Source organism: Penicillium canescens (genome assembly GCF_028828765.1).
Source record: "Penicillium canescens strain IBT 15451 chromosome Unknown utg000002l_segment0_segment0, whole genome shotgun sequence".
Taxonomy (NCBI): Eukaryota; Fungi; Ascomycota; class Eurotiomycetes; order Eurotiales; family Aspergillaceae; genus Penicillium; species Penicillium canescens.
Genome location: NW_026703964.1, coordinates 1,224,728 through 1,246,603, shown reverse-complemented (window position 1 = coordinate 1,246,603; position 21,876 = coordinate 1,224,728). Strand labels below are relative to the sequence as shown.

General features: G+C 49.0%; 8 protein-coding genes across 8 annotated transcripts; 4 read left to right on the top strand and 4 right to left on the bottom strand.

Annotated features, from left to right (window-relative positions):
- Positions 1–20: 20 nt before the first annotated feature.
- N7446_001664 (type I polyketide synthase) lies at positions 21–2,557 on the top strand (the record flags this gene model as incomplete). Its single annotated transcript, XM_058510413.1, has 3 exons — positions 21–1,295; positions 1,348–1,668; positions 1,730–2,557. 3 exons carry the CDS (start codon positions 21–23, stop codon positions 2,555–2,557), a joined length of 2,424 nt encoding a protein of 807 aa, XP_058375949.1.
- Positions 2,558–3,477: 920 nt separating this feature from the next.
- On the top strand, positions 3,478–4,513 carry N7446_001663 (intradiol ring-cleavage dioxygenase; the record flags this gene model as incomplete). Its single annotated transcript, XM_058510412.1, has 2 exons — positions 3,478–4,096; positions 4,173–4,513. 2 exons carry the CDS (start codon positions 3,478–3,480, stop codon positions 4,511–4,513), a joined length of 960 nt encoding a protein of 319 aa, XP_058375948.1.
- A 995-nt stretch (positions 4,514–5,508) lies between these two features.
- N7446_001662 (putative hexokinase) lies at positions 5,509–7,143 on the bottom strand (the record flags this gene model as incomplete). Its single annotated transcript, XM_058510411.1, has 1 exon — positions 5,509–7,143. The coding sequence occupies one exon, from the start codon at positions 7,141–7,143 to the stop codon at positions 5,509–5,511; it is 1,635 nt and encodes a 544-aa protein (XP_058375947.1).
- A 1,851-nt stretch (positions 7,144–8,994) lies between these two features.
- Positions 8,995–10,476, top strand: N7446_001661 (putative lipase; the record flags this gene model as incomplete). The annotated part of the gene is made up of 4 exons (XM_058510410.1): positions 8,995–9,090; positions 9,301–9,654; positions 9,717–10,242; positions 10,328–10,476. 4 exons carry the CDS (start codon positions 8,995–8,997, stop codon positions 10,474–10,476), a joined length of 1,125 nt encoding a protein of 374 aa, XP_058375946.1.
- Positions 10,477–11,347: 871 nt separating this feature from the next.
- On the top strand, positions 11,348–13,419 carry N7446_001660 (uncharacterized protein; the record flags this gene model as incomplete). Its single annotated transcript, XM_058510409.1, has 3 exons — positions 11,348–11,431; positions 11,485–11,649; positions 11,707–13,419. 3 exons carry the CDS (start codon positions 11,348–11,350, stop codon positions 13,417–13,419), a joined length of 1,962 nt encoding a protein of 653 aa, XP_058375945.1.
- A 1,703-nt stretch (positions 13,420–15,122) lies between these two features.
- N7446_001659 (cytochrome b5 reductase family protein) lies at positions 15,123–16,150 on the bottom strand (the record flags this gene model as incomplete). The annotated part of the gene is made up of 3 exons (XM_058510408.1): positions 15,123–15,679; positions 15,739–15,816; positions 15,874–16,150. 3 exons carry the CDS (start codon positions 16,148–16,150, stop codon positions 15,123–15,125), a joined length of 912 nt encoding a protein of 303 aa, XP_058375944.1.
- A 1,326-nt stretch (positions 16,151–17,476) lies between these two features.
- Positions 17,477–18,251, bottom strand: N7446_001658 (uncharacterized protein; the record flags this gene model as incomplete). The annotated part of the gene is made up of 3 exons (XM_058510407.1): positions 17,477–17,583; positions 17,650–17,908; positions 17,967–18,251. The coding sequence occupies 3 exons, from the start codon at positions 18,249–18,251 to the stop codon at positions 17,477–17,479; spliced, it is 651 nt and encodes a 216-aa protein (XP_058375943.1).
- A 1,303-nt stretch (positions 18,252–19,554) lies between these two features.
- Positions 19,555–21,427, bottom strand: N7446_001657 (uncharacterized protein; the record flags this gene model as incomplete). The annotated part of the gene is made up of 2 exons (XM_058510406.1): positions 19,555–21,162; positions 21,212–21,427. The coding sequence occupies 2 exons, from the start codon at positions 21,425–21,427 to the stop codon at positions 19,555–19,557; spliced, it is 1,824 nt and encodes a 607-aa protein (XP_058375942.1).
- Positions 21,428–21,876: the final 449 nt, after the last annotated feature.

Below are 21,876 nucleotides of genomic sequence, written 5' to 3'. Positions count from 1 at the left end.
CAAACTCTCCTGACGCACAAATGACAGTCGGTTTGACTCGGACTTTGCGCTCGGAGACTCTGGCCAAGATTGCTACTCTTGGAATTGAGACTGAAGATCTGGAGAGCCCCGAGAACCCGATTCTAGCAGCCATTGATTCGCTGTGGCCTACGGACGGTACTGAGCCTGTCACAGACTTTGAGTTCAAGGCCAAGGGCTCGGAGCTGTTTGTTCAACGTATTGTTGAAGACGATGACGCCAATGCATTTGTTCACAATGAGACTCACGATATGGCAATCTCAACTCAACCCTTCATCCAGCCTGGACAGCGATTCAAGATCCAAGTCGGCAACCTGGGTGCACTCGACTCACTCTACTTCGTGGAGGACAACCCACCCCCATTGGGTGAGGATCAAATTGAGCTCGAAGTTAAAGCAACTGGTCTCAACTTCAAAGATATTGTTGTCACCATGGGCCAGCTTTCGCAGCCTTACATCGGAATCGAATGCAGCGGTGTCATATCGAGCGTTGGTTCAAACGTGAAGGACTTCAAGGTTGGCCAGAGAGTTATGGCGTTGCCTGAAGGTGGTTTCTCGACCTATGCGCGATGCCCTACTACCAGTGTTGCGGGAATTCCGGACACCATGTCCTTCGAGGTCGCAGCTACAATCCCTGTCGTGTTCTGTACTGCATACTACTCGTTGTTTGATCTGGGTCAGCTGCATCCAGACGAGCGTGTCCTGATCCACGCCGGCGCCGGCGGTGTTGGGCAAGCAGCCGTCATGCTTGCGCAAATGATCGGTGCCGATATCTTCGTTACCGTCGGTAGCCTTGACAAGAAGCAATTCTTGATGACTCAATACGGGATCCCCGAGGATCGCATCTTCTACAGCCGTGACACATCCTTTGCTCATGGTGTTCGGAGAGCGACTGGTGGGGTCGGTGTGGATGTTGTCATTAATTCTCTTGCCGGTGATCTTCTTCGCGAGACTTGGGAATGCCTGGCGCCATTTGGTCGGTTTATCGAGATCGGTAAGGCTGATATCACGAAGAATACTCGACTGGATATGTTGCCGTTCGAAAATAACGTCACGTTCGCGTCGGTCGATCTCACCAAGGTTGCCAAATACAAACCACAGCTGATGAAGCGCCTTATGGGTGATGTTTGTCAGCTGGTGCGCGAGAAATCTGTTCATCCTATCTTGCCGCTTTCAATTTATCGGATCTCTGATATTGAAAAGGCGTTCCGTACTCTGCAGACTGGTAAGAGTATGGGCAAGATTGTGGTTGTTCCTCAAGATGGCGATCTCGTCAAGGTAAGCCAGAAGACCTTTCAGTTTCAAATCAAGTATAACTGACGAAGTCTAGGCTGTGGCACCCAAGACTAGTTCCACCCTTCTGCATCCGGATGCATCGTACATCTTGATTGGTGGTACGGGTGGTCTAGGTAGAAGCATGGCTAAGTGGATGGCCACCAAGGGTGCAAGGAACATTGTCCTTGTATCCCGTCGCGGAACTAGCAATGAAAAGGTGCAGGCCCTGGTTGACAGCCTGGCGCCCTTGGGGGTGCGAATCATTGTCAAGGCGTGCGATGTCAGCAGTCAAGAATCTGTCGAGGCTCTCGTCAAGGAGGAGATGAAAGGTCTTCCCCCAGTGCGAGGTGTGATCCAGGGTGCAATGGTACTGCGTGTAAGTGATATATTCCAATTCATGAGCTCAGTCGAATACCCAGTTACTAACACTACCCTAGGATATGCTGTTCGAGAACATGTCTCTGGACGACTTTACAGCCGTGGCATCTAGCAAGGTAGAAGGAACCTGGAATTTACACAACACTCTAATCGAATCCCCACTGGACTTCTTCATCGCTCTTTCATCCGTGGCCGGCATAATCGGTAACCGCGGACAAGCAGCATACTCCGCAGCAAACGTCTTCCTAGACGGATTCACGGAATACCGACAATCCCTCGGCCTACCAGGAACATCAATCGACCTAGCCGCAGTCAGCGACGTCGGTTACTTAGCTGACAGTGACGCCCAAAGGCGCCAGGAAGTCCTGAAAAACATCGGCAGCCAGGCCATCAATGAATCCGAGGTCCTGGCACTCGTTGCTGCCGCCATAACAGGCGACCTAAACCAGTCCTGTGTCGGGCAGTGCATCACTGGACTGGCGCTGGATTCTCTAGACAATAACTTCTGGATTCAAGACGCCAAATTTAGCGTGCTTTACCAAGCTGCTAAGGGCCAGCTTGGTAGTAGCTCCCAGCGCGATGGGCCGTCCGTCCCGCTGCAGGTTACTTTGCAGGCTGCGTCATCTAAGGAAAATGCTTTGCTTGTGTGCTATGAAGCGCTGGCCGCTAAGTTGGCACAGGTACTTGTCATCTCCTTGGAGGATATGGATCCTTCGATCACTGTGGCTTCGTTGGGTCTTGATTCGCTGGTGGCGATTGAGATTCGGAACTGGATTGCTCGGGAGGCCAATGCTAATGTACAAGTTCTGGAGCTCTTGTCTAGTGGGACTTTGATGGCCTTGGCGGAGATTATTCTGAATAAGTCTCAGGCTTACACCTCTTCGTGAGGGGTGGTTGTTGGGCGATATACGTGCCATTGCGGAGTAGATTTCTATGTATTTTCTATGTTTTATAGTCATTAGTATACATATAGTCTCTCAATAAACGGATTTGCTATTTTCGCACACCATTTCCACTGTTGCTTGAAAATATCCCGAAATGATGCAATAGTCCTGGAATACCCCCACAAGCCGAAGCGGTTGGGGATCCGGGGTCACTTCGGCAAGCCACAATAACCGAAGTACATTTAGACTGAAATTTGTGACAATCTGCAGGCCTGCCAAGAGACAAGCCACGCAATAACTAATCCCAGGGGTGTCTTCTGCCAATCATGTTTGAAGTGAAACACACCAGCTCCATCCTTGAAGTGATCGGCGCCATCAGTCAGCGGTTGTAAAGTCCCGAACCTCCTTCCGATTAGCCCTAAACACGTATTCTCCTCACAGCCTAACCTACCTGCAACCGGTTATTCTTCGGATTGCCGCGGAGTCCGCATGAAGCACTTTCTTCTGCATAATATAGGCTACAATATTCTCCTGCCAAGTCGGCCTATATCCGGCGCTAGATTCCATCCGAACCGTACACGATCCAATAAGCACGCCTCTGCTACGCTTCCAGGCTATATTGTCTAATCAGTTGTTTATTGATCACCGCCGCATTCATCAAACTACCTTGCAGCAGCTCCACAACCCCATAATTCTTCCAGGACAAGTCCTCCTCAATGATGAAACTATTGATCTGGAAACACAGTCCAAAGCCTGCCAAGTCCCAACATCTCCCGCAGCTTACGCAAAAGAGTACGACAAAATAGATGTCTCAATCCAGTAACATGCACTCTCCCAAACCCCCAACCACATATAAGGCCCCCGTAAACCCCGAGTAGTCCCTGAAGTCAAAGCCCTCAGTCTTCAGTCACCAGTCCGCAGCGATGCACTTCACCAAACTCCTCGCCGCAGCGGGCATTGCCTCAGTGGCAACAGCCCACCCAGGCCCTCACCACTCGCCCAGCAAACGCGAACTATCCCGCCGTCACGACCTCTCTGCCCGCTGCTCCGATCACGTCGGCAACTACAACGCCAAACGCATAAAGCGCAACCTCCACAAGCGTTTCCCAGGATCGACAAGTAACACAACTTACAACATCCAAACCGAAGGCTCCTACTACAACACCATCCAAAACGACACCTGCGTCCTGACTCCCGAGGTCACAGAGGGTCCATACATCTGGCCGCAATCGCAGACTCTCCGCCAGGATATGACCGAGGACCAGCCCGGCATCCCGCTTTGGCTTGACGTCGGTGTTTTGGATATGGAGACCTGTGAACCGTTGGAAGGTGTGCTGGTTGATTTCTGGCATTGTAATTCAACCGGCTCGTACTCTAGTTTCACGGGCTTGTCGCCTAACACGCCTTTTGCAGAGCTGCTCAAGCAGCTTAATGTCACTGATATGGCCACTGCGGATTTGCACACTGATGATACTACTTTCTTGCGTGGAATGTGGCCTACTGATAAGCATGGCTTGATGGAAATGAAGACTGTTTTCCCTGGTGAGTTTCTCTTTCCTCCTTTCTCCCTCCCTCTCTTTCTATTTTTGGGAGAAACGTCATTACTAACAAACTCCAGGATTCTACGTCGAACGCTCAATCCACATCCACGTCCAGGTCCACACAGACTGGACAATCCGCGGAAACGGCACAATGGCCTACGGCAACACGGTCAGCACTGGCCAGATCTACTTCGACGAGCCATTATCCCAGAAAATCATGGCTCTTGAGCCGTATGCCTCGCACACTGAGATTAACCGCACGACCAATGCTGTGGATAGTGTTTTCAGTGGTGACACTGAGAACGGATATAACCCCATTGTTTCTGTTGTTCCTGCTGATGGGAAAGATGTTACCAAGGGTATGATTGGGTATATTACTATTGGTGTTGATAAGACTGCTACTGCGACAGATGAGTAAATCTGCGGTGTTATGTTTGGGTTTAGATTGAGGGATATATATTGTTTTGATAGAGGTGAACACTAAAAATAAAGCGACCGATTTGATGGATATTGAATCCGTTTTATATATTAGACAAGCAATGTAGCCATAAAATATTTATAATTATTAGTTCTACCACCAAATCACCATTTTCTGGTGTGTAGAATCTATGCATCACCTCTATCGTGCGATTCAGGCTGATATTGCCACTTCTGGCCGCTTCCTCAACAACTAGGCCGGCTGGCCCAATGGCAAGGCGCTTGACTACGAATCAAGAGATTGCAGGTTCGACCCCTGCGTCGGTCAATACTTTTTTCGTTCTTATTTTCCCCGCCACAAATAAAATCATAGCGCGGAAACATCCTGTATTATTTTTTTTCGGCTCAGCCTACCTGCGAAGCCAATGATCTTGTGACCGGATAACCCAATTGAATCCGTGATAGTCTCGCCCTAAAAACAGGGAGGTCAAGAGAGGAAGAATGCTAAGGTTGAGGCTCTATAGATATATTCTATACCTATTCAGGTTCAACGAGAAAGGGGAAACATATTAGCCTAAGTATAAAGAGAAGGTAGACAAATCAGATATGCCTCCATGAATTCAAAGGAAATAAACAAGGCCGTCATGGAAACGACAGGCCAAAGAAACTAAACCGGACTCCGCCCAGCCGGAAAAAAGCACAGGAAACCATGAATTCCAAGATTCAAAAAACACCGCGCAAATGCTAGCGAGTCAAGTGTCGAAAGGGGGTAGGGAAAAAAAGGGGAGAAGTGAAATGCTTTCCACCGACTCCCATCGGGGAATGCCCCATGCAGAGAAAAGAAAACCCATCACATATCATGCGCCGATGACCGAGGGAGATGGTTATAAAGAAAAGGAGAGAGAAGAGAAAATCACAACGAAAAAAACAGCTCGAGATCTATGCTCAGCGTGGAAGTCATGCATCAATCATGTCGGTCGTCCGATCAGCCGGTCTTTAGTGCTGGGCAGACTTCTCAGCCACGGCCACAGCCACTGCAACTGCAGCACCGAGAATGGCACTCTCTGGTGCGGGGTTGAGGCGGATCAAGGCGCCGGTGCCCGGGTGAGATTTCTCGCTCAGCTGATTGAGATAGTCCTGGCAGCAGTCACGGAAACCGGGGTATTTATTGATGACGGTGCCGTCGCAGGCGATGGATAGGCTCTTGGGGTGGTCTTCGCTTTCGATGACTGTGATTTCGGGTGTTTCCTTGTCAAGGGAGTCGTGGAGAGAGGTGGAGGTTGGGAATTCGACCTCGTTGCGTAGGCACCACATGCTGTGGATGGCTGTTGCAAGATAGCCGGCTGCACGGCGGGACACGGCCTGGCAGATGCGGCGGAGGAAGCGGAGGTCCTCGATAGAAGGGAGGTTAGGGAAGGTGTGTTGCTTTTGCAGGAGGGCGGCGGAGGCGGAAAGAGTAACAGAGGAGTCCTCTTCGAGGAAGGCGACGATGCTTGTGTCAAAGGAGTAGGGTTCACGCATGGAGTGCGGTAGCTCGCCGTTGAACAGACGGGCGGTCTCGACGGCCTCGACGATGATCAGGCGAACGATCTCGCCCAGATACCGGCCTGTGATCATGTATTCGAGTGGCTGGTAGTCGGGACGCAGGTGAGTGCGGTTCAGCACGTCGTCCCATCGGGTCAAGGGTAATACATCTCCACCAAACATGCTCATCTCGGTGTTGATAATGACGTGCTTGGCGTAGTCGAACCAGCCCTCTGGACGAGTTCCAAACTTCGACATACCGATCCCGTGTACGGGGAAATGAATTGCAACATTGGTACCGGTACCGAGAATCAAAGACATGCGAGTCTTAGAGTCGACGTAGGCACGCGAAAGAAGAGCCGCAGAACCATCATTCACAATAGCAGCGATCTCTACGTTCAAGTTGCGCTTGCGGCATGACTCGTTGATGAGACCACCCAGTTCCTGCCCTAGTGTGCCCTCGGAGCACTTAAAGCCCTTGCCCATGTGAATCACCAAACCACTGCTGTGCGACATCTGCTCGATAGGGAATGACCAGGACAGACCCATCGCCAGCGGCGCAGCGCCGCGACCATATTCAGATCCGAGCTCCTTCAACGTAGTGTCAATTCTTTCCGCCATCCAGTCGAAAAACAGAGTGCCTTCCAGCATCTTAACCCCATTATCAATGTAAGACGATGATTCCTTCAGGATCCGCACTTCCTCGTCCCGTCCATTCAATTCAATCAAAGCTACGCGGAATGTCGATCCACCCACATCCAAAGCCACAAAGAGGCCCTTCTCCGTCCCAGCGGGAAGCACGTGGTTGTACGATGGCAGCATGCAACATGGACTCGTTTGTAGGCACTCGCGGAACTGTACGCGGATCTTCTCCGACATGTCGAGCATATTGCGCGTTGATAGCGGTGTGGAACAGAGGGATTCGACCTCCTCGGCGAAATCATCGAGGGTGCGGCGTCGCCAATGGGCACCGAGGAAGGGTCTCCGGCGTCGACGCGAGAGGCCGCGGAAGAGGGAGGGGAAGAGGATCATGGTTTCGAGGGCCGAGATCACGTTTTGGAACAGCTCTCGCAATCGGTGCAGCACCTTGACCAGCGGGGCCGACATGGTGGCGGGAGGAGAGGCGATTGGGAGCGAGATCGGGAGGAAAGATCGAGGGAGTCCAAGTTCCTAGCTACCTGGGGAACATGGGGATAAGACTAAAGAGGAAATATCAGAAGTTATAAGGGTCGGGGGTGCAGCTGATGTGACACTCCCACTGGAGTAGTGTTTGAGTGGGTTCGGTGGGAGTGTAGCAGAGACAATAATCCCCACCTGGAGGAAGAAGAGAGAATACAGAGAGGTACTCCGTAGAGAAGCGAAGTCAACCCAAGCATGGATCAACATTGGCCCATTCCAGTGACACTGCCCTTGCGGTGTCGCAATGTGTATGGTATTGTAATGTATTTCAACATCAACAATTTTGGAACACATATATTATTGATATATTGACAGAGAGTTGTAATTAAATATGCTCCATGTAAATACGCATTAAGCACTCTCTAATTCTATTGCAATTGATTCATACAATTATCTCCATAGCAGTTGTTGTCAATACATTCCGTATGGTGCATACGCAATCACCCCCTTGAGTGCAACGGTGGTAGTCCAAGTTACCGTTACACTCGGAACTTCGCCTTCCACACTTCTCTCCCTATAAGATCTTCTACGTTTGAAACACTCATTGCAACACTTTTTCGGTCTTTCGGATCGGATACACTTACCTGAGACCCAAACCTTCGATTTTGTAGATGTCATATGTACTGTCAACTGCACTACTACCCTCCTAGCCCGAATACTGCGGCAACATCATTCCAACTCCCTTCAACTTCGGCCCTATGTCACTTAACATTCCGTTCATGTTTCGCCTTTCCAGGGCTAGTGTCATGGCATTAACCACGTGCCTCATATCTATGGATCTACACTGCCACCTTATCGATCTAAATGCTAACTTCTGGCTTTGGATGTTCCCACTTGCTCCGACATAGACAAGACATCCTGTCCCTCACAACAATCTTCCAGGCCAAATTACAGCTTAATAAGGACCAGTGCTGCAAGTGGATCGATGAGACATCGAGCACAATTCACTCAAGTGGAAAAGTAACCCTTGATCATACCGTGAGCCCTGGAAATTATGCAAGGACGCAGTTCATTTGAGATCAGATGGAGACCTAGCAATTCTGAACTCAAAGCATACTCGAGTCTACAGATTCACATCCCTTCGCAAAGTCTGCAAGATTTCCTTGATTTGGCGTTAATCAAGGTTTGGTTGCGCTAGTTGAGGCTCTTCAGCTCCACCAAGCCCGCCCCTATTGAAGTTAGATATTCTCTCATCAGGGCAAGAATGCTCTATATATCCTCATCTATCCGATTCTCCTTTTCGTGAATGAAAAGTCTATCTTGCAAGCTCCACGGCAAGATTTGATTATACTAGGCGTCGTATTCGCTGTATAGATACCCACCGGCTGAAGTAGACGCATTGGTTGCAGATCGACCAGGTGGCCTCCTCGTCGTGTTTATCTCGTAAGTTCTTCAAGTCAGGTCTTTCATTACAATGATGTCAACCAGAGTATTGTGTGGTCTGTAAAGCAAGGGACTAAACAGTGGTCTTGATTCTATGTAACAGTTAGATATGGCAAATTTTGTAAGCTCTACTTGTAACCGTTCTATCGTGTTGAATAGTGTATGGCATTCCTGTTCATCTTATCATTCCGTAGCTCTGATTCCCCCACACGACGATCTGCGGGGATGTTGCGGGGAGACAGGCCCTCGGACTAAAATTGAAACTGGGCATGGGCCGTTTTAAGAAACCTCCTGAATCTAATAGGTCGGAATCCCGATTTGCACGTTCGCTTCTATCGGTCTGAAGCCAATTCTCGGCTCAAGGCAATGTAAGCCAATAGTTCTGGCAATGGCCCAATGAAACAAGCAAATCAGACATTGCATGGTTACTTGTTCGGAAAAGACGCAGCCCAAGCCATCGATTTGGAGCCTAAACCTGATATGATGTTGCTTGTAAGCCCCAAAAGGCCAATATTTCAATTGGGGCGTCCCCTGATAGGGTGAAATGACCAAGTTGACCCGGCATAACCCAAGCCACGAAGAGTTTACTTGTGTTCACTTGGATATATGACGTGCTTGGCTCTCCGCTGACCGCTGGTAAATCCTCCGCCTTGGCAAAGATAAACTTTCTCAACACGTTGTCCGGTGCTCAGATGTAGCCAGGAGTACATCAGCCGCTTCGTCTCGCACCTCGACCAGGCCGACAAACTCCTGACACCACAATCTCCTGAATCTGCACTGTCAGCAATCCAAAGCATAATATCGAAAGGAACGCCAAGCATCTTCGATGTGGCCAGCGGAATCGCAGAAGCCGGTCTCGTGCCACCGGACGTTATTTCAATCTTGTATGGATACCTCGACAGCGAGCTAAACTCACTATCCCACCAAAACCCAGCCCCGGCCCGGAAAATCCATCCAAAGGCTGCCGGGGATGCTCCCTACTCGACACTGGAGGATACACTTCGAGCAGCAATCTTCATCCCAGACTCATTCTCGTTCGGTCGCGCTAGAACACCTGTGACTTTCGTGCCGGGCACTGCCATCCCAGCTGGAGAACATATCACTTTAACTTCGGCAAGTTAGGCGACAGCATTCCCATCGACGCAGTATGGTTTAACCTCCTTCGGGCATCGAACGCCGAGTACGTTTCCCATGCCATAAACTATATCTCGACACTCTGCGCCGACAAACTCCTAGCCGTGATATCATGGTCGCAAGACGGCCTAAACACCCAATGGGCACTGAAATACTGGCCCTCGACACGAGCATTGGTGAAAGACTTCATTGCCATAAGCCCAGGCTTCCACGGGACACTGGTCCGGTTGCTCGTCTGCACATCGCTGGATCTGGTGCTATGCACACCGTGTCTGTGGCAGCAGGGCTGGGACACGGAGTACATCCGCACGCTGCGCGGCGACTGCGGCGACTCAGCCTACGTGCCCACGACGGTGTACTCGACTTTTGACGAGATCGTCCAGCCAATGTCTGGACCCAGTGCGTCTGCTATTCTGGGTGATGTGCGCCGCGTCGGCGTGACGAATGTCATCTCCTGTCGGCCTGCGCCACGATGCCCGCTGGTGGTGTCTATACTCACGATGGCGTTCTGTATAACCCCCATGCTTGGGCCCTGGCAATTGACGCAATCTTGCATGACGGGGCAGCGGACTTGTCCCGGGTTAACCTGGCCCAGGCCTGTCAGCAGGTGCTGGCGCGGGCGCTGGATTTGAAGGATCTGTTGGTACTGAGGGTTTGTTGCTGATTGCCGTGGCCGGGTTGGTGCTCTACAAGCCTCAGGCGCTGGGGGAACCTCCTATCATGGATTACGCGTCTTCGGAGTGACAATCCACTCTGGAAAAGAAAACAAAGAAAACGTGGTTTGTGGGGCTAGACTGCCACACCATTCTCGAGCTTAAATGGGATCTGAGGCGAAGCCTCAGCTAACGTAGACTAATTCTGATTCCAAGAAAATGGCCCTGTTCACCGTACTTTCTGCAAGACTTGTAAATATGCCGGCACGTCAAGGGTGGATCGGTTATGATTTCAACTGCCGGCCTCGGAGTGGAAACCCAGAAGCCACAGACAAAAAAAAACATGAAAAAATAAAGAAAAAAACAAACAAAAAGGAAGGAGAGCGGAAAAGGTTTTCCTCAGCCGTGTCAATCAGTCAATCACTGGAACTCATCTCCTGAAAATGATATCCTTACCAGGTTCGGATAGAGTGCCAAGACTCTCCCCCTGGATGCTTTAATTGTTCTCTGCTAATCACATCTGCATCGGCTGAATGGTAAAGCCCAAGTCCAGGCTGATTAGGGAAAACAAGGCCGACTCCGAGACGCGCAGTGGCGCAAAAGCCACGCCATCAGAGACGTTCAGCCTTCAGGAGTCCAAGAAGCGGATGGATCTCTCCAGACATGCGAGGGAATGTCAGACCCAACCAGGATAAGGCAGTGGAACCAGCGCTATACGGAACGACGAGATACGAGAGGAGAGGAACTCTCCGCTGTGGACTCATGTGCCTTCTCCACCCGAAATGCCAAGAGTGAATTGTTACGTTGACGCTGAGCGTCGCGGCCCTCTGTTTTCCTCTATACCCTTTTCTCTTAGCCCCTCTGGAATTAAGGCTGTGGGATCTTCCCCCCTTCATTCTTGCTTTTCTCCGTTTTTTCGCTTTTTGGGAGATCTTCCTTCCTATCCATTCCTTCAATTCACTATGTTCTGGGGTGCGCTATTACTCCTGTTCTCGAGTAATGTCGTTGCCGAGCGTCATGATGCGGACTTGATGTCCTTTGTGACGGTAGGGCTGAATACTGCCTTTCTTTACCGTGTTTCATCCTGACGTCCGTATAGCTCCCAGAGGTCCGAGCCTTGAAATGGGAAATCACCTACTACGACCGCGAGCGCATGGCCCCTGGCTACTGGTTCGTCGCGCCGTACGGTCAGATCTCTCCGGAACATCCCACCCAGAAGTACCAGCAGTACCAAGTCGGACCCTATATCTACGATGACAACGGCGTAGGTCTTGGCCCCCAAGACCCCCGGTCAACATGCAACTGACGTCCCGCGCAACAGGTCTTGATCTGGGCTGGATCGCCCTTGTACGACAACCACAATACTTTCGATTTCAAGCCGGTGCACAATATCGATGACGACCCGCATCTGTCGTTTATTGTGGGGTGGGAATTCGACAATTCAAAGAAGGGCCATGGTGCTATTGTGAACAACAAGTATGAGGTGGAGAAGGAGGTCCAGGTTGTCAATGAGCTCCATGACTTCAACATGCACGAGTTCAACATTATGGACGGTGGAAAGACTGCTCTGGCCTGTACCTACCGGAGCCAGGTGGTCAACATGGCAGATTTCGGTCGCCCTACGGAAGAGAGTTGGGTGACGACTGGTGGGTTTGTCGAGTTGGACGTTGAGACTAGCGAAGTTCTTGTCCAGTGGGACTCGTACGACAAGATTGCCTTGCATGAATCGAACATGTTCAACGCGTGGGACAACCCCGCCGGAGAGCCCGGTTGGGATTACGTGCACATCAACGCAGTCGACAAGAATGAGGCCGGTGACTATCTGATCTCCTTACGTTTCACCAACACTATCTACTTGATTTCTGGCCAGGATGGAAACATCGTCTGGCGGCTGGGTGGATTGGAGAGCAACTTCGACCAGGACTTCACCTTCTCCAAGCAGCACGATGTTAAGTTTGTCTCTTCGAACGGCACCCACCATGTTATCTCAGTCCTGAACAACGCTTCCGACGAACGGGGCAACGACGAGAATGTCTCAGCCGCTTTGATTATCGAGCTGGACACCGCCGTCGTTCCCATGACTGCCAGAGTGATCCGCCGTATCAACCGCCCTGACAGCGGTCTCACCCGACTCCGTGGTAGCGTGCGTGTCCTCCCCAACGAGAACATCTTCGTCGGATGGAGTGAGCGCGGCTATTCCAGCGAGCACGCCTCGAATGGCGATCTTCTAATGACCGCCCGCTTCGCTTCCGAGCGGTACTCGACCTACCGCTCTTTTAAGGGCGAATTCACCGGCCGCCCATCTGCCCCGCCCGACCTGGTCGCATCCGTCTACGGAACCGACGAAGAGGACACCACAACCCTCCTCTACGTCAGCTGGAACGGAGCAACCGATGTCGTCAAATGGAACTTCTATGCGCAGGCCTACGACCGCGGCGAACCCGTGTTCATCGGCTCCGTCAACAAGACCGACTTCGAGACCATGTTCATCGCCGACGGCTACATGGACTGGGTTTCTGCCCAGGCTATTGATGCCGACGGCAATGTCATGCATACCTCCATGACCGTGCGTACCGAAATCCCCACCAACTGGAAGAGTGCTGGCTGGGAGGGAAACGCCTCCGGACCTAGCCCCGACGACCCATCCATCATCGCCGCAGCCATCAAGAACCTAGGCTCTTCCTCCGGCAGCAGCTCTGACAGCGACAGCGACAGCAACGCCGTCAGCGGCGATGAATCAGCTGACCTAATTAACGACGGCACCTCGACTGGCTCTAGCGGCTCTAGCAGCCACAGCAACTCCCAGTACGCCGACGCAAAGGAAGTCGCCAAAGCAGTCTACATGGCCTACGACATCATCCGCGGCGTAGGCAGTCTCCTAATCTTCATCCTGGTAGTCTGCACCCTCGGCGGTGCAGGCTACGCAATCTGGCGCGTTATCCGCGCTCGCCGCTCGCGCTCTTACCAGCACGTCCCCTCCGAGGAGGGACTTCCCACAGAAGAGATCCACCTCACCTCCGCTCCCCGGGAGTAAAGCGTTTCGCTCCTTCGCTTTCCATCCTGCATGATTAGCATTGCATATTGTGCCTGATTTCTGCGTCTGCATCTACGTTTCTGCATCTGTATCGTTTTGACCCCTTTCCAGCTGCGACCTGTATCACTACGGAGTTGGGTTTGCAATTTGGACACAAAATCAACCACATACCACGTCTTTGGCCCGAGAAAGAAAGAAAAAGAGAAAGAAAACCGAAAGACTGAAAGACAGAAGAAAAGAGAGGATAGCTGAGGCCACTGGTATATATCAACCAGGTCATGATCGTTCCATGCATATCATACCCCAATTAGGCGTTATTTTTGTTTTTGTTTTTGTTTTCATTTTTGGTATTATCATATCACCTATGGACATCGCCAGGCTGTGCTTGTGTGCGACGTTTGTTTTCTTTTCCTTCTGTTTTGACTTTTCTGCTGGGGACTCGAACTAACCTACACTACATCAAGGTTCTGTTCTCAATTCTTGTGTAATATTATTCTATCCGGGGATCCGCCTTGGGGCTGGTTTCGTCTACTTTACGAAATCCATGTCTGTATATAGTGTGAATATATTTACTATACTATCCTGTCCTATCCTGATACACACTGTACCTGCATTCTACTGCAGTCGAACTGATCTTATCTTTGAGACTTTGTTTCGTGTTTGCTTCACGTTCCATCCTTGTTGATCTGTGGATAGACATTACGCACGAGGTATTGATCCTCGCTCGCTTTCTACTTTACAGCATGGATCCACTACAGTACTATCCAAGCTTTGTGCTTTAGTTGACACGACGGTTCGGTCTGCTGTTTAGCGTCGCTTGGCTTTTGATCTGATACATGTGCTCTAGCTGGACATATATCTTGTTCTGGATGGCTGGGTTTGGGCAGGTTCAGGGTTGTAACATAGCTTAGGGTTTAAAGTCAATTATTGTTTTGTTTCTGTCTATGTTTCTCCTCCCACGGTATTCTCTTCCACTCTTACGATAATTTCTCCTATCTGGTCTTTTCATTTATCCACACCGCTCACTACGGCATATGATTGTGACAGCTCCCGTTTTGGGACGGCGCCAATGGAGACTGTGTAGCAGAATTGTGGGGACATGGTGGGAGCTAAGCATCAGGAAAATTGTGTTGATTGGCACTGTTCATTACCCAACATGGAAAGATTGATAAGGTTGTTCATACACTGGTGTGTCTGGCTACCTGTCGAATAGAGAAATGATTAACTAAATAGGATTGACTTTATGAAGAGTACGTGGCTCAGGCTGACGACGGGTCGGTCCTAGAGGGGAAGCCGCGTCATTATTTACTGAAGCAGATACTGGTTCTGGTTAACGTTTGCTAGATTATAGGTTGGTGGGACGTTGAAATCATAAGAAATAAGCTACTTATTTGTTTCTTGGATGTACATGTATATGTAGTTTATGTTAGACTACGTGGGCCTCTACTGGTAAAGGGCTAACGGATTTGGGAATACTTCGGCTAAACTTTCATACCAAATGCCCAAGGCCATCACTCATGTCATCCTACTGGACAGTTAAAATGCCTTGGCTTTTAGGATACCTTTACCATATCTGTTGCTACGATCTCTCATTTCAAGATCCATAGACTCTAGATAAGAACCGATGGAGAGAAAACCAAATCAAATATAATATAATCACCCAAACACCTCTAATATACATGCATAAAACAAACACCCATGAACTAAAACTTACAAACCTGATCCTTCCTAAACCCAAGCTTCGCCAAAATACCGTCCTTTCCCCAAGATCCAGCCAAAGCCTCCTCCATAGTAGGGGGTCCACAGACAAAGACCCTCGCATCTCCATCAGCCGTAACAACACCCCTCAAAAGCTCCTCAGTAACATAACCCTTCCTAGCCTCCCCATTCCCACTCCCAGCCTCTTCAATTGGATGACTAACAGTATAAAGATAATCAAACCGATCCGGGAACCGAGTCTTGAAATCCTTAAGTTCCTCCCTAAGAAGCAAATCCTGTTCCGTATTGACACCGAACACAAGCCTGATCTTCGTCTTGTCCTCTGGGTTATTGAGGATACCCTGAACTAGCTGGTAAATAGGTGTGATACCCGCTCCACCGGCTATGGCGTAGATCTGGGGATGCTTGTTAGGTGTCCAGGACTCGCCTTTGATGGCTGCTGCGAATGTGAGGGTGTCTCCTGGGACGAGAGAGTGGAGGTGACTGCTGGCTTTGCCATTTGGGTATTTTTTGACCATTAGCTCGATGTTGCCGCGTTGGTCTGGTGTTTTTGTTAATTTCATGTACTTGTGTCGGGGTATGGGGTTGGATGAGATATACCTAGATCGCTGATAGGTGTATATGGACGTAGTACGGGGAGCCATCGTCCTTCTGGACGGCTGATTGTGAGAAGGGCCGCTGCAGTGTGTTAGAAGATACATCTCGAGAGTTAATTCATCATATTGGTGTCCATACATGTCAGTGTCAATCCGCTTTTGGCATTCTGGTCTGGAAACTCGAAGACCAGTCGTTTCGTGTTATGGTTCACATCTTTCGCACTTTGCAGTCGTAGCGTAGTAAAACCAAACCCAGAGAACACCTTTGGAGGTTCATTTGATTCTGCATGGCCAGTCGGTAGAATAAAAGATCGAGTGCAGTAGGCCCCTAAGCCGAGTACAATAAAGGCCGAGGCAGACTTTGTTGTTAAATACCGTGGAAGAAGGCGAGCTCTAGACATGATCTTGAAAGACATGAGATTTAAAGACTAAAATCAAACAAAATAAATGAATCCATGATCAATTTATACTTAAGGTGCCAAATCCATAAACTCAGAACTATGTCTATCGGTGCAAAACCCGCCGAGCGCCGAGGGTCCAAAATCCGAGAGGTCCACCAATCACAGGCCATAACCAGCGCGGAGTATTACATCCGAACCCCGATATCCCAGGGACTGCGGAGCCTCTTGAAGATTTGTCTGATCTTCGCCCCCATCGGTTTTTGGCATGTCCCGATAGCTAGGCCCGGGTTTAGCAGATTTTATAGGCATATGTGCGATTGTCAGTTTAGATCATACGTTCATTGTTAATCGTCACTGAGAGTAGTCAATGCCACTTCAATCAATTTGTCTCTATATCATTTAGACCTCACGTTTGTTTACCAGACTAAGATTACCATTCGTTACAATGAAAAGGACAATACTCTCACAAAGTCGTAAAACCATTCAGTTTCAGATCACTCAAAGTTGACTTTTTGGCAGCCAATATGTTACCTTGGGTTTCAAGTATCAGGCCTTGTTGGTTGGTTGCTAGCCCTAGGTCTGCGAGCTATAAATATAAAGTTCATGCCCCTCAATAGCTAGTTCATCATCCTTCTTCATTGTCTCCTTCCTCGGCCTTACCACTTTTTCTTTGTCGCTTTCATCCAACTTAGCATTGAGTGTATAATATCATTGCATGGCTATATAATCAATACACTTTAGCTCGAACTATGACAAGGATTGTGAGATTGACGAGGAGTAGAAGGATGACATCAACAAGATCTTTCATGGAGCCCTCACGACTGGGGAAAAGGCACAAAAAAGCACAAGAAGGAAGACATGGAAGTATCAACAGGGACGTGATCTGGAAGTTCCCGACACACGGCATTCAACCTGATGACTGAATGATGCTCTGGTTTTCGGAGACTTACAATGAGTCCACTAAGCAAACCGACCCCTTCCTGGTGTGCTATGTACTTAATCACATAGAAAAACTTTCATATAATGAAGCATTGACCTACTCTTCGTCGTAAGGTCAGAAGCCTGTTCTCAATGGAGAGCAGAGTTTGCCTTTTCTAGCGATTTACGTCATATTGTATTGAGTCTTGATAGGATTTGGAGTCATCGTAAGAAGTGTCATTATTTCGTTAAGGGTATACCAGCAAAATCGCTTTCGTCGAAACCGGTTGAAGTGGAAAATCAAGCTATCAGACATGCTTGTTGCTCATGGGAAAAAAAGGAAAGGAGAAATAGAGAACCAAAAAAGAAAAAGAAAAAGAACTCCCTTGCCATGCGCCAATAAACACCCAAAATGAGTCGAGTTCATTCTTTCTGCGGAACAGAATGAGCCTGGGGTACGAAACTCGCCTTGCCTGTTTTCTCATTGTAGATGTTGTACCCATAGTCGGCAGCATTGGGAGGAGTGTACACTAGAGAAGCATCTGTTAGCACCAAGCACCAAGAAAGAGGCTTAAAATTCTCGGTGCAGAACTCACAGTGAAGAGAAACAGCAACTTGGTCACTACTCGGGTTATAAACCCGATGCAAGCCAATATCATCAGAGATATAAGCGACGTCGTTCATCGTATGCCTCGAATCAGACTTGATATCCAAAGGACCCGGACAATCCGACCCCTGATCGGGGATGTCATAGACAGTCTCTTGCAATGTGCCAGCCAAGATCTTCATGATGCAATGGGCATTGGCATGGTCGTGGATGGGGGAGCCTTTCCCGGGGTTCCAGACGAGGAGGAGCTGGGATATTGGGTTAGACTGATGATAGCAACCGAATATGACTGAGAACGTCACTCACAATATTTGCCTTCTGGTTGATGTTCTCAATTGCATTGCGGGTGTAGGCCTTGCTGGGGTCGTTGTAGAAATAGCGGGCCCAGTCGTTTGGGTCTGAGATGTATTTCTTTGCCAGAGAAATGAGGTATTCGTTATCCACGTCTGCTGAAGAAATGCCGCCGCTCTCTCCTAGGTGTGCTTTGATATCATGTACAAGGTCCTCTAGGTTGTATTGCGGTGTGTAGTGCTTGTAGCCTGGTGATAGACCCGTGTTTAGGGGCAGTGTGGGAATGACGGCGTATGACATTGTGATGATTGATGGATGAGGTGTGGAGTTAGGAATGGAGGTTGGAGACTGTGAACAGATATAGGAGAAATTATATGAAGAGGACTTGTGGTTGAGATCTGTTATCTCTGAGATCATGCTGCATATTCTAGCATTCCCCTGAATGCCCGTTTCAATCGCCGATTCATTCAATACCTTGCATTCCAGGGCCGCGGACCCATTGCAGTCTCGGCCAACGGTTTTCAAAGGCCTTACCGTTGTTTCTGCAGACGACAGTTGATTTGCTTATTTCGAGAAGGACGGGGATTGGCGTCTGGCGGTGGGATTGGGAGTATGCATCCCCATGTTTATGTTACTGTGGCGCTTGGCATATCTCTCTTGGCTGTAGCTATAATCTCAAGATGAGTATATTTCCATATTAATTCAAAGACTTAAAGAATTCATAGTTAGCAGAGAGTTCCAAGACCGAACCAACCCACGTTTGAATCAGGGAAGTTTTGACTATGAACTAATAACGCCATAGAGAGAATTGATAACGCCATAGTGTGCAGCCTGCAGTCGAACCTAGTACAAGTATTGTACAACTGATGATGCACCAGGTGAGCTGGTAATGCAATCGACATTGATAAGGACTCAGCTGAGGTCTAAGCATGATGTATACTCTCCTCCGGCGGTCAATCGTGGACGGTGAAGAATGAGGTAGAAAACATGTCTAAATTAGACTAAAGATGCGCAGATCAACCCCGGTTACACCCGGGTATTTAGTCAATTCAAACAAAAGACCAGATGGAGGAATACTCGGTGACACCGCTACAATGTAGTAGAAGTAGCCGAAGTTATCTCGTGAAGTAGAAGAAGGTGCATGGGTCTTGCAGATTACTGAAATAGGGACACATCCAATCAGAGTCCCGACGATATCAACCAGATTCACCGCAATAAGAACATTTAGCAAGATAACTTGATCTACGGGTTTAGTCAATGCAAGTAGCGCCTCGAAATATACGTACAACATGCGCGTGAAGGTTCCAACTGGATCGCCGAGTGGGGAAGTTTATTTAAGTAGTGACCAATCAACACCAATGATTGACGGCTCGGTCGGCGACCCAGGTCAACCTTCGGCGACTGAACAAGCCTGCAAATCGGAACTTCTGACTGAAGTTCAGGCCCCTGTTATTACGTATTGTCAGCATTTATTCCGAGTTTTAATATGCACCTGGTCTGCGTGACTACGTAGTCAGCTGATGTATACTTTTAATTGTGAGGTAACTGATGTACATAGATCATATTAGTACAGAAACACTGTCTCCGCTCCCAGGTATACCCGCTAATTGATATCAAAATCAGGGATAGCACTGAAGAATGAAGCATTGTAACAAGTAGGATCGATAAATGTTGAAGTAAACTCTGGCGGTGTGAACTCTTGTCCGTATGTCATAGTCGTGACCTGATTTGCACTCGAGCTTGGTCTTTCCTGCACATTCGGCGTCGAGACTGCTGGCATGAATCTATGTAGAGGCTCGGCGTTCCATTTCGCCATGGAGTCGGAGAGAATGTCCGATGCAGAAGATCGGAGACCATGGTATACGGACTCGGCTAGTATCCAGGTCCGTTGTGTGCTTTTGAGACACCCTAAGATGAGGGTGACTCGATTGCAATGGTGATCGAAACATTCCTCTGAATGGCTGGTCGAAGTGGCGAGTTGGATGAGTCCGCAGAGGGCCAAGGCGGGGATTATAAAAGGTGTGTGCTTTGGGACGTTTGGACAGACAGAAATAGAGTCGGAGATTCGCCTTGAGGCCTCGGTTGCTTTGATGCTGTGAACTAAGCGGGTGAATGTTGATGAGAGTTGGCCTGAAAGACCGGGCCAGAATCGCTCATCGGGCTGGGATTGGGATAATACAGATGGAAGGTCGCTGCGTGGGAGGTGTAGGAGCATGGCAGCGTATGCTATTGTCAAGTGTGCTTGGAACATCATTTCATCGACGTTACCATATGAATCAAGAATGTCGAGTTTCTTTGGTGGAAGGTGGTTGATCCAGCTCACTAGTGCATTTTCGATGGCCTGAAGATGATCGCGGTGACAGTCTCGTAGTCGATTTAGAATAAGAACTCGGCAAAGGATGGTCGTGGCCTCAATGCGATAGCTGAATGATGAAAAGACTGGGTCTTCTGCAGCGAGAATCCTCCGCTTGAACTCGATCATCATTCGAGGTTTTGTAACTTCACATCCGCTATTATATGCAGACTCCTCGCAAGGCAAGCCCACCTCCGGCGAGACAGTGCTACACCGAAGTGTTGTTGTCTTCAATGAGACTGCCATGAAGATATCGGTAACATAAAGTTCCCACCATGTCCTTCTCATGCTCTCTGCTTCGATGGACCTTTCCGGGTTCGCCGATGAAGCGAACGACCATCGGTTCATGCCAAGCTCCAAAGCAATGTCAATGCTATTAGAGAAAGCCTCTTGTGCTTCTTGCCATTCATCGCGAGCATAGAGAGCAATGGAATAGATCAGCCAAGCCTGGACCATACAAGGCGATCGATCCGGGTTGGTTTTCAACTCGGCAACAACTTGATCCTTGTGTTGCTGGCTGGAGATAGATGCAACATAGTGAGAGCCCACAAAATTCACTGCCATCTGCAGGAAATGAGGGTAGTTCCGATCATTATACAATGAGCTGGGCACCAAGACGGGATGGGCGACATGGAAATTCTCGTAGTACAACCGAGGTAGTCGTTCATCGTAAAGTGGAGGTTTGCTTGCAGGTTCAACATTTTCTTGCACTGGAGAATTCCCCGTAATCATCACAGGCCATGGAGCTGATTCGGTGGAAATACTTAGCCCCGTCTGCCTGCCGGTCTGTGGTGTGTTCTCTGGTGTGACCTGCACAGGGGTGATTGGCACAACAGAGACGGAAGACTGATATCTGGCCTGAAAATTCATTAGTAAAATACTTCCGAAGATTATTATCAACACTGACATTGGCCTGATTTTGCGAAATTGAAGGACGTTGATATGGAGTTTCATTTCGGGATTTCTTGCGTCCGCCTCGGCGAGACGGTAGATATTGGCAGAGTAACCCGTTCTGTACACATCGTGAACACGATGGTTTGCTAGCATCGCATTTGAGATGCTGCTTTCTGCACTCTGTGCAAGCAAGAGATGCGAGACCACTTATCTTGGTTCTCGTTGTCATGTTCAGGATGAATGCAAGGTGAAGCGTACGTCAAAGCCCGGGTGGATCGGCGTTTGCCGCCGGGCGGTATGCCCTACAGCCGAGTCCCTATTACATCACCCGTTCTATCGAATATAGGAGTCCCAGTCATTTATATTGATTCAAATATCTTGGTATAATTATGTTCCATTTCTGAGACTGTGAAACGAGACCACCTAAGCAGTGCGATATGTGGACATTGCGGCCCAGGTGAGAACTTCACCGGGATAAAAGAAGTATGAATACAATACGAAAGAGCATAGATACAATGGATGGCTTGACTATATGCTATGCAGGAATTCATGGATATATCCTAACTTCAAGAGTCTCGATTCAATGAATTGTTATTGCGCTTCCGTAATTTGTATCGTGGAATTGGTCTTGGTCTCGAAAAAAAGATAGATATCTTATCATTGAAGATATTCCCATTT